General features: G+C 45.5%; 1 protein-coding gene across 1 annotated transcript in view; it reads left to right on the forward strand.

The window, feature by feature from the left end:
* Positions 1 to 314: 314 nt before the first annotated feature.
* galr1b (galanin receptor 1b) overlaps positions 315 to 12,513 on the forward strand; it is a 12,521-nt gene continuing 322 nt past the window's right edge. Inside the window, exons 1-3 of the mRNA XM_067587996.1 lie at positions 315 to 1,301; positions 4,330 to 4,395; positions 11,764 to 12,513. The exon at positions 11,764 to 12,513 is cut by the window's right edge and continues 322 nt beyond it. Of these exons, the coding sequence (XP_067444097.1) occupies positions 612 to 1,301; positions 4,330 to 4,395; positions 11,764 to 12,099 (1,092 nt within the window). The 5' untranslated portion in view covers positions 315 to 611 and the 3' untranslated portion in view covers positions 12,100 to 12,513. The remainder of the gene's footprint in view (positions 1,302 to 4,329; positions 4,396 to 11,763) is intronic.

Here is a 12,513-nt window from a genome sequence, read left to right on the forward strand (position 1 = left end):
CAAAGCAGATGGCCGCCCACCAAGAGCCGGGGTCTGCTTGAGGTTTCTACCCGTTAAAGAGGAGTTTTTCCTTACCGCTGTCGCCAAGTGCTGCTCATGGGGGAATTGTTGGGTCTCTGTAAATTAAAGAGTACGGTCTTGACCTGCTCTATGTGAAAAGTGCCTTGAGATGACTTCTGTTGTGATATGGCGCTATATAAATAAAGATTGATTGATTGATTGATTGATAATATAAAATGTCTTCATGGGAAAAATTATTATAAATACTGAACATTAATAATATAAGTTATTACTGTTTATTAACTGTTTATAAGACTTTACTATTTTCATTATTTAACTCAGTTATTAGATAAAAATGTAATTTCTGAGGACATCTTTACATCCTGTTCGCTGCTTGTTGTTACAATAAAAGTCTTTTAAACTTTTACTCGCAGTCAGTTGGTTTCACTGGTTTAACTTTGAAATCCCCGACAGGAAGCGGTTCGTCAGGCTGCCGGCAACTTGCCGTGTTTCCAGTCTGATCCGGACCATGGACTCGGTCCTTCAGTCAGTCACGGTCTTCTCCTCCAGCTTCTTCTTTAAACCTCCAGCTCCTCCCGCGAGCTTCCGACATGCTGCTGCCGGGAAACGACTCCTCCGGCCGGGCTGAGCCCCCGGAGTCCACCCGGTCCGAGGCGTCCGGCGGCGGCGCGTCCGGGCCGGAGGCGGTGATCGTGCCGGTGGTGTTCGGGCTGATCTTCGTGGTGGGGGTGGTGGGGAACTGTCTGGTGATGGTGGTGATCGGGAAGGTGAGGTACAGAGGAGGAGGTGGGGGAGGACGGACAAGGCGCCCCGGCAGCCCAACCAACATCTTCATCCTGAACCTGAGCGTGGCGGACCTGATCTTCTTGCTGGTGTGCGTCCCGCTGCACGCCACCATCTACTCTCTGGATGAGTGGGTGTTCGGAGCCTTCCTCTGTAAGGCCGGACACTACTTCCTCATGGTCAGCATGCTGGTGAGCGTCTTCACGCTGGTGGCCATGTCCGTGGACCGCTACATCGCCGTGGTGCGCTCCAAGAACGCTCCGTGCGTCCGGAGCCGCAGGAACGCGCTGGTCGGGGTGTGCGTCATCTGGACGCTGTCTCTGGTGTGCTCGGTGCCGGTAGCCCAGCACCACGTCCTCACCAGTCACCACACCGCCCCCAACAGCACATTCTGCTGGGAGGTCTGGTCCGGAGCCGCCAGACGCGCCTACAAGGTGACCATCGTGCTACTCGGATACCTGCTGCCGCTGCTGCTCATCAGCTGCTGCTACGCCAAGGTCAGTGCAAAAAGTGCTCATTTAACGGGGTAATGTTTGACTCCCAGCGGCTGTAAAAGTCTCATTAATAACCGAGCAGCGGAGCTAAAGGGCGCAAAGTCCCGTTCATCATAAAACTGTGCGTAAAAACGCTTAGTGCGCGGGAGGCAACGTTGACGATCCGGTCTGGAGTTTCAAAATATAAAGATTCACAGTGAGAGATGAGCATGTTTCTTTTGTTTGTTAGTTGGAGCTCTGACATGATTTTACACGTCAGGCGGGTTTATTTGTGCTTTAAATGATGCATTAAAACATTAAGAAACAGCATAAAAACAATGAAGTCTGATGTTCTCATCCAACCAACAATCAACATGACATATAGTCTTTCTACATAATCTGTGTTGATTTAAAGGATGACAGAAAAGATACAGCCCAGCTCTGTTTCCATGGCAACATCTATAAACAGCTATGTTCAGAAATGTTTCCTGTTGTGACTCTTTAAGGAAGCCCACAGCTGCCCACAGCTGCCACAGCTGCCCACTAATGCCCACAGCTGCCCACAGCTGCCCACTAATGCCCACTGCTGCCCACTGCTGCCCACTAATGCCCACAGCTGCCCACAGCTGCCCACTAATGCCCACAGCTGCCACAGCTGCCCACTAATGCCCACTGCTGCCCACTGCTGCCCACTAATGCCCACTGCTGCCCACTGCTGCCCACTAATGCCCACTAATGCCCACTGCTGCCCACTGCTGCCAACTGCTGCCCACAGCTGCCCACTAATGCCCACAGCTGCCCACAGCTGCCCACAGCTGCCCACTAATGCCCACAGCTGCCCACTGCTGCCAACTGCTGCCCACAACTGCCCATTGCTGCCCACTAATGCCCACTAATGCCCACTAATGCCCACAGCTGCCCACAGCTGCCCACTGCTGCCAACTGCTGCCCACAACTGCCCACAACTGCCCATTGCTGCCCATTGCTGCCCACTGCTGCCCACTAATGCCCACAGCTGCCCACAGCTGCCCACAGCTGCCCACTGCTGCCCACTAATGCCCACTAATGCCCACTAATGCCCACTAATGCCCACTGCTGCCAACTGCTGCCCACAACTGCCCATTGCTGCCCACTGCTGCCCACTAATGCCCACTGCTGCCACAGCTGCCCACTAATGCCCACTGCTGCCCACTGCTGCCCACTAATGCCCACTGCTGCCCACTGCTGCCCACTAATGCCCACTAATGCCCACAGCTGCCCACTAATGCCCACAGCTGCTCACAGCTGCCCACTAATGCCCACAACTGCCCATTGCTGCCCACTGCTGCCCACTAATGCCCACAACTGCCCACTGCTGCCAACTGCTGCCCACTAATGCCCACTAATGCCCACAGTTGCTCACAGCTGCCCACTAGTGCCCACAACTGCCCATTGCTGCCCACTAATGCCCACAGCTGCCCACTGCTGCCCACAGCTGCCCACAGCTGCCCACTGCTGCCCACTGCTGCCCACTGCTGCCCACAGCTGCCCACAGCTGCCCACTGCTGCCCACTAATGCCCACAGCTGCCCACTGCTGCCCACAGCTGCCCACAGCTGCCCACTGCTGCCCACTGCTGCCCACAGCTGCCCACAGCTGCCCACTGCTGCCCACTAATGCCCACAGCTGCCCACAGCTGCCCACTGCTGCCCACTAATGCCCACAGCTGCCCACAGCTGCCCACTGCTGCCCACTGTTGCCCACAGCTGCCCACTGCTGCCCACTGCTGCCCACTAATGCCCACAGCTGCCCACTGCTGCCCACAGCTGCCCACAGCTGCCCACTGCTGCCCACTGCTGCCCACAGCTGCCCACAGCTGCCCACTGCTGCCCACTAATGCCCACAGCTGCCCACAGCTGCCCACTGCTGCCCACTAATGCCCACAGCTGCCCACAGCTGCCCACTGCTGCCCACTGTTGCCCACAGCTGCCCACTGCTGCCCACTGCTGCCCACTAATGCCCACAGCTGCCCACTGCTGCCCACAGCTGCCCACAGCTGCCCACTGCTGCCCACTAATGCCCACAGCTGCCCACTGTTGCCCACAGCTGCCCACTGCTGCCCACTAATGCCCACAGCTGCCCACTGCTGCCCACAGCTGCCCACAGCTGCCCACTGCTGCCCACTAATGCCCACAGCTGCCCACTGTTGCCCACAGCTGCCCACTGCTGCCCACTAATGCCCACAGCTGCCCACTGCTGCCCTCAGCTGCCCACTGTTGCCCACAGCTGCCCACTAATGCCCACAGCTGCCCACTAATGCCCACTAATGCCCACAGCTGCCTGCAGCTGACCCCCATCAGCTCTCTGCATTACTTCTTCCTTCCTCCTCCTCAGACCTGCTGAGCTGTCCACCTGATGACGTCAGACTTTCCCTCTGCCCGTCTACACACCTGTCTGCACCTGCTGTAGTTCACCTGTACTTTAGAGTACTTCAGAGTACTTTAGAGTACTTCAGAGTACCGATACTGGTCCAGGTCTGGATGCTGGACCCCTACAGTGAGGGGGTCTGGGGGCTCTGTTATGCTGGCATGGTTTGGGGAAGGGTCACTGCTAATCAATACAAAGTAGTTGTGAGTGATCAGCTCTATCCTGATGGGAGTGGTCTCTTCCAGGATGAATCACATGTTATGACCTTCACAGTCACCTGATCTCAACCCAGCTGACGTGTTAGACAGCGCTCTTCATCATCATCATCACCAGTCCACTGCTGCCCACTGCTGCCAAAATAGAGCAAAATAGAGCAAAAAAAAATTAATAAAAACAAAGACAAATAAAATGGATAAGAGGTAAAAACAATATAAATAAAATAAAACTTTACATCACAAATATATGTCTTGTCATGTAGTTTGGTCTGTGAGTCTGAGGATGCGTTTACATGAATGAAGCAGCGTCGTTTCCATGGCAACACAACTTCCTGCCACAGATCAATGACGCTGCAGTCCAGCTGTTCATCAAAGAGAAGAAGAAGAAATAATCAATAATCTGATCACTTTGTTTGTTTGTTTCTGTCTCAGGTTTTATTTCATCTTCACAAAAAGATGAAGAACATGACCAAGAAGTCTGAGAGCACCAAGACAAAGGTACTCCTCATCATCTTCCTCCTCCTCTACCTCCTCCTCCTCCTCCTCCTCCTCCTCTGTATCTGGCTGGAGATTAAACATGTTTTAATTTGAAAGTCTTGGAGTAGCAGCTTCCTCTTCAGGCAGGAAGTCAGAGAACAAAATATGATCAGGTTCCCGCTGTTATAAAGCACGTGCAGTGTGTTTCCAGGTGTTTCCAGGTGTTTCCAGGTGATCTCTGTGTAAAAACTAGTCTTTTAAGGCCCTCCTCATGTATATTAATGGGGTGGACAAAATAGTTGGAACGCCACGCCCCTCTATGACCTCAATAATGAACATACAGTAGAATTTTTACCTTTCTGACAACGTCAACAAAACCTGGAAATGTTTGAGTTTCATGAAAACAGTTTGTAGCAGCTGTTGTGTTGGATAACATTAGACTGAACAGCTGTTCCTAATAAAGTGATCGCTGAGTAGATATGTTAATGAAAGTTTATAAAGTTTAAACAGGAATCCATCCAAGCTTAGTTTGATCAGCAGAGCAGAACATGTGACATTTAATTAGAACATTTAAAACTGAAACTAATGATTCATGATTATAATTATCTCTATGACACGAACCTGAGAGGAAGAACAGCAGCCTGTTGCCCCAGTGCATGCTGGGAGGGTGCCAGCTGCCTCCATTGACTGCAGTGATCAGCAGTCAGCTGATCATGGTTTCATGTCTCTACTCATTTTGCCTTTATTTTAAAGTAACTGTCTTCTGGATTAGAGAGTTAGCATGTTAGCATGTTAGCCTGAACTAGTTAAACCACATTAAAGAACATGTAGTACAGTTCACACAACACGCAAAGAAGATAAACTTCACATGAATCAAAAACTCAGACAAGATGCATCAACATCAAACAGCAGCAGCTCCTAAAATCAAAATCAATTCTGTTGTCTGGGTGCCCCCCCCCCCCCAGCCTCCTTGTACCCCCGCTGCTGCAAAGACACAGACACAAAACAAAAAACACAGACTGTAGCTGCCAAACCTACAGTATCATCTATTTGTACACACATATTTAGATATACAGGATGTAGCATCGTCTGAATGTTCCCTCCTCCAAACCTCCAAGAAACATAAACAGATCAGTTTCTCTCGCAGACTTCAACAATGTTTGAATAGATTCTATTCAAGAAACACAGGAAGCCAAAAGTGATACTTGTGACTTAAAATAAATAATAATAATACGTAAAATGACAGTTTCCAATGAAATATGCAGTTTGTTGGGAGGTTTCTATCTCGTAACCAGGATTTACTCTCTTCTTCTTATGTTGAGTTATGTTTGAATCATCATCCAGAGGACAGAACACTTTAGGACAATCTGTCTTTTTTCTGATGTGAACACTTCTGTGTCTTCGTCTTCTCTCTGATCCAAATGAAAACAAACCACTTCACACACTTCCTGCCCCCGAGTCATAGAGGTCACATGGTCCGTTAGCAACACAGCAACACCTGTCGTTACGGGTAGAGTTGGACACAATGAATGATTCAGAAATACAAAGTTCATCTTCTGGTGTTAGCAAACACATTACAGCTACTTTAATTTAAGATTCATTCAGACAAGATGAACATCACAGGACATTCAGCCAGAAGCCTCCGCAGGGGGCGCCAGAGAGCTGAGACTGAGACACTTCCTGAGATCAAAAGAGTTAAAACTCGTCCTCTCTCTCAGAGTCAGAACACAGACATGAAACACATACTGACATCATTCAGTGTGACTGACACTTCCTGAGGATCATTATCTCTGATATCCATCACCAGTAAACCTCCATAAATCCACCTGGAAACCAGAGAACAAAGAGAATCTCCTTCAGATCATCATGTTACTGCAGACAGCAGCTGCTAACAGCTGATTCACATGTTTAATGGAGACTATTTGACTAAATGTGAACAAATCTGGTATAAAACCAGAGTTCAGAGTCTGAATACAGGAAGTATTCAGACTCCTTCACTTTTCCACGTTATGTTGCAGCTTTATGCTAAAATCATTTAAATTATTTTTTTCCCTCGTCAGTCTACACTCAAAACCCCATCATGACAAAACAAAAGCACAATTTTGGATTTTTTTTGCAAATTAATCAAAAAGAAAAAAGTGGAAATTCACATTGACAGAAGTATTCAGACTCTCTCGACATGAACAACAATCGTTACGTTTATTCTTATCCAGCAGTTTTAAATGTGATTCAGTGTCGCCCGCTCTGGTCCCAGGAATACATTTAACTATAGCTGCTGGTGTCGCTAACTTCACGTTTCTGACTATGGAGCTGCCAATAATCAGAGTTGGTTTCTCAGCGGGTGTGTTGCTGAGGGGGGAGAACCTGTTAGAAACATGAACTGGTTGGTGGTGAACCGAGGGCTTCTGCTTAGGGCTATGCTTCCTTCAGACAGTCACCCAGACACCCTGGCCTCCTGGCTGCTCGGGAACTACCGGGGGAGTGGGAGCTACGCTAGGTCGGCCTGCACCGGATACTAGGGGCTGGCTAACTATATTAGCTAATGATTGTTTTTCCGTGGTGCAGAGCGGCGCTTCTAATTCACTGAGCCTCGCCTCCAGTGCTGCAAATAAACTACACTTATTACACTTACCACTATCACTAAAGGAGGCAGAGGAATAACTAAACATAAGACACACTGAGCAAGAGAGAGCAGGAGAACGAGAGAGAGAAGCCATCGCTAACTGCTAAGCTAAGTTAGCTGCTAAGCTAACTGCTGAGCTGAAGATAACTAACAGCTGTCGGATTAGCGAGAAAAGTCTGTAGAAGAAGGAGAGAGCTAAGAGTGCTTGAGCAGAACTAGCGTACGTTTAAATATACAGCAGGTATTTATCCACAAAGTTAACTGAGCTGGGAGCAGCAGAAACACTGTCAGGAACCACAGTCAGCAACCGGAAATGACATAATACGCTTACCGTAGCACATCAGCACGTTAGCACGTCAGCACGTTAGCACGTCAGCACGTTAGCACGTCAGCACGTCAGCACCAGTAAATGGTGAGAAAACACTCAACACAAGATCAGAGTCCAGAGCGTTCAGGACCTCAGACTGGACTGAAGGTTCATCTTCCAACAGGACAGTGAGCCTCAGCACAGCCAAGACAACACAGGAGTTGCTTAGGAACAACTCTGTAAAATGTCCTTATGTGGTCCAACCAGAGTCCTGACCAGAACCCAGTCCAACATCTCTGGAGAGACTCTGGCGGTCCATCGACGGTCCTCATCCAACCTGACGGAGCCTGAGAGGATCTGCAGAGACGAATGGCAGAAAATCCCCAAATCCAGATGTGCAAAGCTTGTTGCATCAAACCCAAGAAGACTGGAGGCTGTAACCGCTGCTAAGAGTCTGAACACTTCTGTTAACGTGATGTTTCAGTTTTTCCTTTTTAATACATTTGCAAAAATGTCTAAAACTCTGTCTTTATTTCGCCGTTATAGGGTATCGACTGATGATTTAAATGGTGTCAGAATAAAGGTCTGAGTACTTCCTGAATGTTCCTGAACTCTGACTCGTTCCTCCGTCATTCATATACACAGGTTTTATAAACTGCTGCTCTGACTGACTGACCTGAAAACAAATGTCAGAAACGTGAAAAAGTTCAGGTTGAAGTTGGTTTCAGTCAGATTATGTCTGAGCAGCTCGGAGAGAAGCTCCTCTATTCTTAGTCCCGCTGTCTAAATATTTACCCAGCAGGCTTTGTTCCTGCTCCGCTGACCCTCTGCTGTAAACCGATCCGTGATCTGCTGCGACAGGACGTCTGCACACCGTCAGCTGTCGACCACGGTGGCCTGCCGAAGTGCCTTTGAGCTAAACTCAGGCGGCTTTCACCCGTCTGACCGCAGACAGCAAACAGCCACAACAACAGGACGCAGAGCTGAGCGACGTCAACGTGATGTTAAACTCAAACAAACCACAAACAACATAACAGGACAGAAGAAGAAGAAGCTGAATGAGCGACGTCTTGAGCTTGACAGCAGCTCCAAAAAAAACCCAAAAACGTTTAATATGTTTTTACACCAGATTTGTTGCAGAATGTCTGGTGATGTTCATCCTGTCTGAATGAAACTTAAACTAAAAAAACTGTCATTTGTGTGCTGATACCAGAAAATGAGACCACAACTACACCTGAACAGCATGAGGAGGAGGAGGAGGAGGAGGAGGAGGAGGAGGAGGAGGAGAGGGGAGTCACATGGTGAAGTGCTGTTTAATGTCGACATGAACTTAAATGAAAGTACCAATATATCAATATAGAAATACTCCATTGCAAGTAAAAGTCCTGCAAGAAAAATCCCACTACAGTAAAAGTACATAAGTATTATGAGCTTGATGTAGTTAAAGTATTGCAGTAAAAGTACATAAGTATTATGAGCTTGATGTAGTTAAAGTATTGCAGTAAAAGTACATAAGTATTATGAGCTTGATGTAGTTAAAGTATTGCAGTAAAAGTACATAAGTATTATGAGCTTGATGTAGTTAAAGTATTGCAGTAAAAGTACATAAGTATTATGAGCTTGATGTAGTTAAAGTATTGCAGTAAAAGTACATAAGTATTATGAGATTGATGTAGTTAAAGTATTGCAGTAAAAGTACATAAGTATTATGAGCTTGATGTAGTTAAAGTATTGCAGTAAAAGTACATAAGTATTATGAGCTTGATGTAGTTAAAGTATTGCAGTAAAAGTACATAAGTATTATGAGCTTGATGTAGTTAAAGTATTGCAGTAAAAGTACATACGTATTATGAGATTGATGTAGTTAAAGTATTGCAGTAAAAGTACATAAGTATTATGAGCTTGATGTAGTTAAAGTATTGCAGTAAAAGTACATAAGTATTATGAGCTTGATGTAGTTAAAGTATTGCAGTAAAAGTACATAAGTATTATGAGCTTGATGTAGTTAAAGTATTGCAGTAAAAGTACATAAGTATTATGAGCTTGATGTAGTTAAAGTATTGCAGTAAAAGTACATAAGTATTATGAGCTTGATGAAGTTAAAGCATTGCAGTAAAAGTACATAAGTATTATGAGCTTGATGTAGTTAAAGTATTACAGTAAAAGTACATAAGTATTATGAGCTTGATGTAGTTAAAGTATTGCAGTAAAAGTACATAAGTATTATGAGCTTGATGTAGTTAAAGTATTGCAGTAAAAGTACATAAGTATTATGAGCTTGATGTAGTTAAAGTATTGCAGTAAAAGTACATAAGTATTATGAGCTTGATGTAGTTAAAGTATTGCAGTAAAAGTACATAAGTATTATGAGCTTGATGAAGTTAAAGCATTGCAGTAAAAGTACATAAGTATTATGAGCTTGATGTAGTTAAAGTATTACAGTAAAAGTACATAAGTATTATGAGCTTGATGTAGTTAAAGTATTGCAGTAAAAGTACATAAGTATTATGAGCTTGATGTAGTTAAAGTATTGCAGTAAAAGTACATAAGTATTATGAGCTTGATGTAGTTAAAGTATTGCAGTAAAAGTACATAAGTATTATGAGCTTGATGTAGTTAAAGTATTGCAGTAAAAGTAGTGGTTTGGTCCCTCTGACTGATATATTATTATATATGACATCATTAGATTATTAATAGTGAAGCATCAGTGTTAGAGCAGCATGTTACTGTTGTAGCTGCTGGAGGTGGAGCTAGTTTACACTACTTTATATACAGTTAGCTAGTTTAGTCCAGTGGTTCCCAACCTAGGGGTCGGGCCCCTCCAAAGGGTCAGCAGATAAATCTGAGGGGTGGTGAGATGATTAATGGGAGAGGAAAGAAGAAAAAACAAAGTTCTGATACACAAATCTGTTTTCAGTTTTTGGACTTTTTCTCTAATCTTTGATTTTTGCTGAAATATTGGATCATTTGAACATTTATTGAAATGAAAGCATGTGAGAAGTTTAGAGGGAAAAATCACTATTTGGTGGAGCTGTTAACAACTCATAGACATGTGAAATGTGACCCCGACTACACACTGCTTTTTGTAAGACGTCAAAAGCCAAAAAGGTTGGAAACCACTGGTTTCATCTTTAACAATGTGTTGTATTTTAAAAGCTTGTTATATTATCCATTGTGTCAAATCTTCATCTGAAAAGTAACTAAAGCTGTCAAATAAATGTAGTGGAGTAGAAAGTACAATATTTCCCTCTGAAATGTAGAAAGTAGCATCACATGGAAATACTCAAGTAAAGTACAAGTACCTCAACGTTGTACTTCAGTACTACAGTAAATGTACTGAGTTTCCTCGTTCTGTGTTATTTATGTTTCTTGAATCGATCTACTCGTTGATGTAACCATCATACATGTTTATATTGTGACAACAGTTTGAATTATTTATACTTTGTTTCTGACAAATCAGGTTTTTCTGTTATTTTGGTAGACAGCTCTAAATACTACATTACCCATGATCCTCTCCTGCTGTTGCTGTGGAGATGTCAGCCAGAGGGAACGAATCAGAGCTCCAAACATTCGTTAATTAATCTAAACACTGATGGATAATTTGTAATGTTGATGAAGTCGAGGTTCAGTATGACTGGAGGAGCCGGGGATCGAACCAGCGGCCTTCTGATTGGTGGACGACCAAGAGACCCAAGAATATAGAGAGTTTATAGTATAGAGAGTTTTTCAGAGTGTTTGTGGGTATTTGGGGAACTTTGGGGGGAGTGTGGAGAATATTTGGGAGAGTTTGGAGCGTGTTTGAGTCTTTCAGGAGTATTTGCAGAGTGTTATTAAGAATCGTTTGAAGAGTACGTGAGAGTGTTTGTGGAGTATTTCAGGAGTGTTTGTGGAGAACTTGGGAGAGTATTTGTGATAGGAGAGTGTTTGGGGAGAGAGTTTGGACGGTAGGGTTATTGGGGAGTGTTTGGAGAGTTTGGGGAGGTTTTTATGGAGTATTTCAGGAGTGTTTGTGGAGTATTTCAGGAGTGTTTGGGGAGTGTTGGGAGAGTATTTGGGATAGTTAGGAGAGTGTTTGGGGAGTGTTGGGAGAGTATTTGGGATAGTTAGGAGAGTGTTTGGGGAGTGAGTTTGGATGGTTGGGTTATTGGGGGGTGTTTGGAGAGTTTGGGGAGGTTTTTATGGAGTATTTTTGGAGTGTTTAGATGGAAGGAAATGAATCCAAACACTATTTGTACAGTGTTGGTGATTTGGGGAGTATTTGGGGAGTTTGTAGTACATGTTTATAGAATGTTTTTTGCAATATTTAGGTAGTTTTGAGAGAATTAGGGAAGTATTTGGTCTGGAGTATCTGTGGTGTGGTTTTTAGGGAGTATTTGGGGATAAATTGTTCTGATTAGTAATGTCATAAAACAGTTCAGGCTCAGATCCAGACTGATGTTTCCTCTCTGTTGTCCTGCAGACAGCTCAGACGGTCCTCTTGGTTGTCGCCGCCTTCGCCATCTGCTGGATGCCCCATCACATCATCACCATGTGGGTGGAGTTTGGTACCTTCCCGCTGACCACGGCCTCCTTCGCCTTCCGCATCATCTCTCACTGCCTGTCCTACGGAAACTCCTGCGTCAACCCCGTCCTCTACGCCTTCCTGTCTGAGAACTTCCGCAAGGCCTGCCGCCAAGTCTTCACCTGCCGCTCCCTGTACTCGCTGCCGCCCGGCGGCGAGGTGGTGCGCTTCCGCATGGAGAACTCCACCACGCACTCCACCACCAACATAGAGGAGGCGGCTGTGATCGGATGAATGACATGAACACGATGTTTTCCTGCAGCGGAAACAGGAAGCAGAGCTGTTTCTGAGCGTGGACGAGTCCCTGACGGCGCCGCCTACGTCCGTGTTCTTCAGGGAGCCTGGATGTTTGGTTCCAGCTGACGGTGTCGTACTGTGATGTGATTGGCTCGGTGTCTACGTGGTCGTGTTGACCGCGGCTCTCGACTGTCAGTCAAACGAATCGTCTTAAACACTTTCTACAAATATGGAAACCTGTTTATCCTCTTAATGCACAACAGCTGCAGCGTCGTTATAATTTATTGAAACAAAAAGTAAAAAGGATTTAATTTTCAGTTCTCAACTTTAAATGAGAATCGTCTGACGAAGGGACACTGTTGTTGTTGTTGTTGTTGTTGTTATTGTTATTATTATATATTATTATATGTC

The sequence above is a fragment of the Thunnus thynnus genome, chromosome 1, assembly GCF_963924715.1.
Source record: "Thunnus thynnus chromosome 1, fThuThy2.1, whole genome shotgun sequence".
NCBI lineage: Eukaryota > Metazoa > Chordata > Actinopteri > Scombriformes > Scombridae > Thunnus > Thunnus thynnus.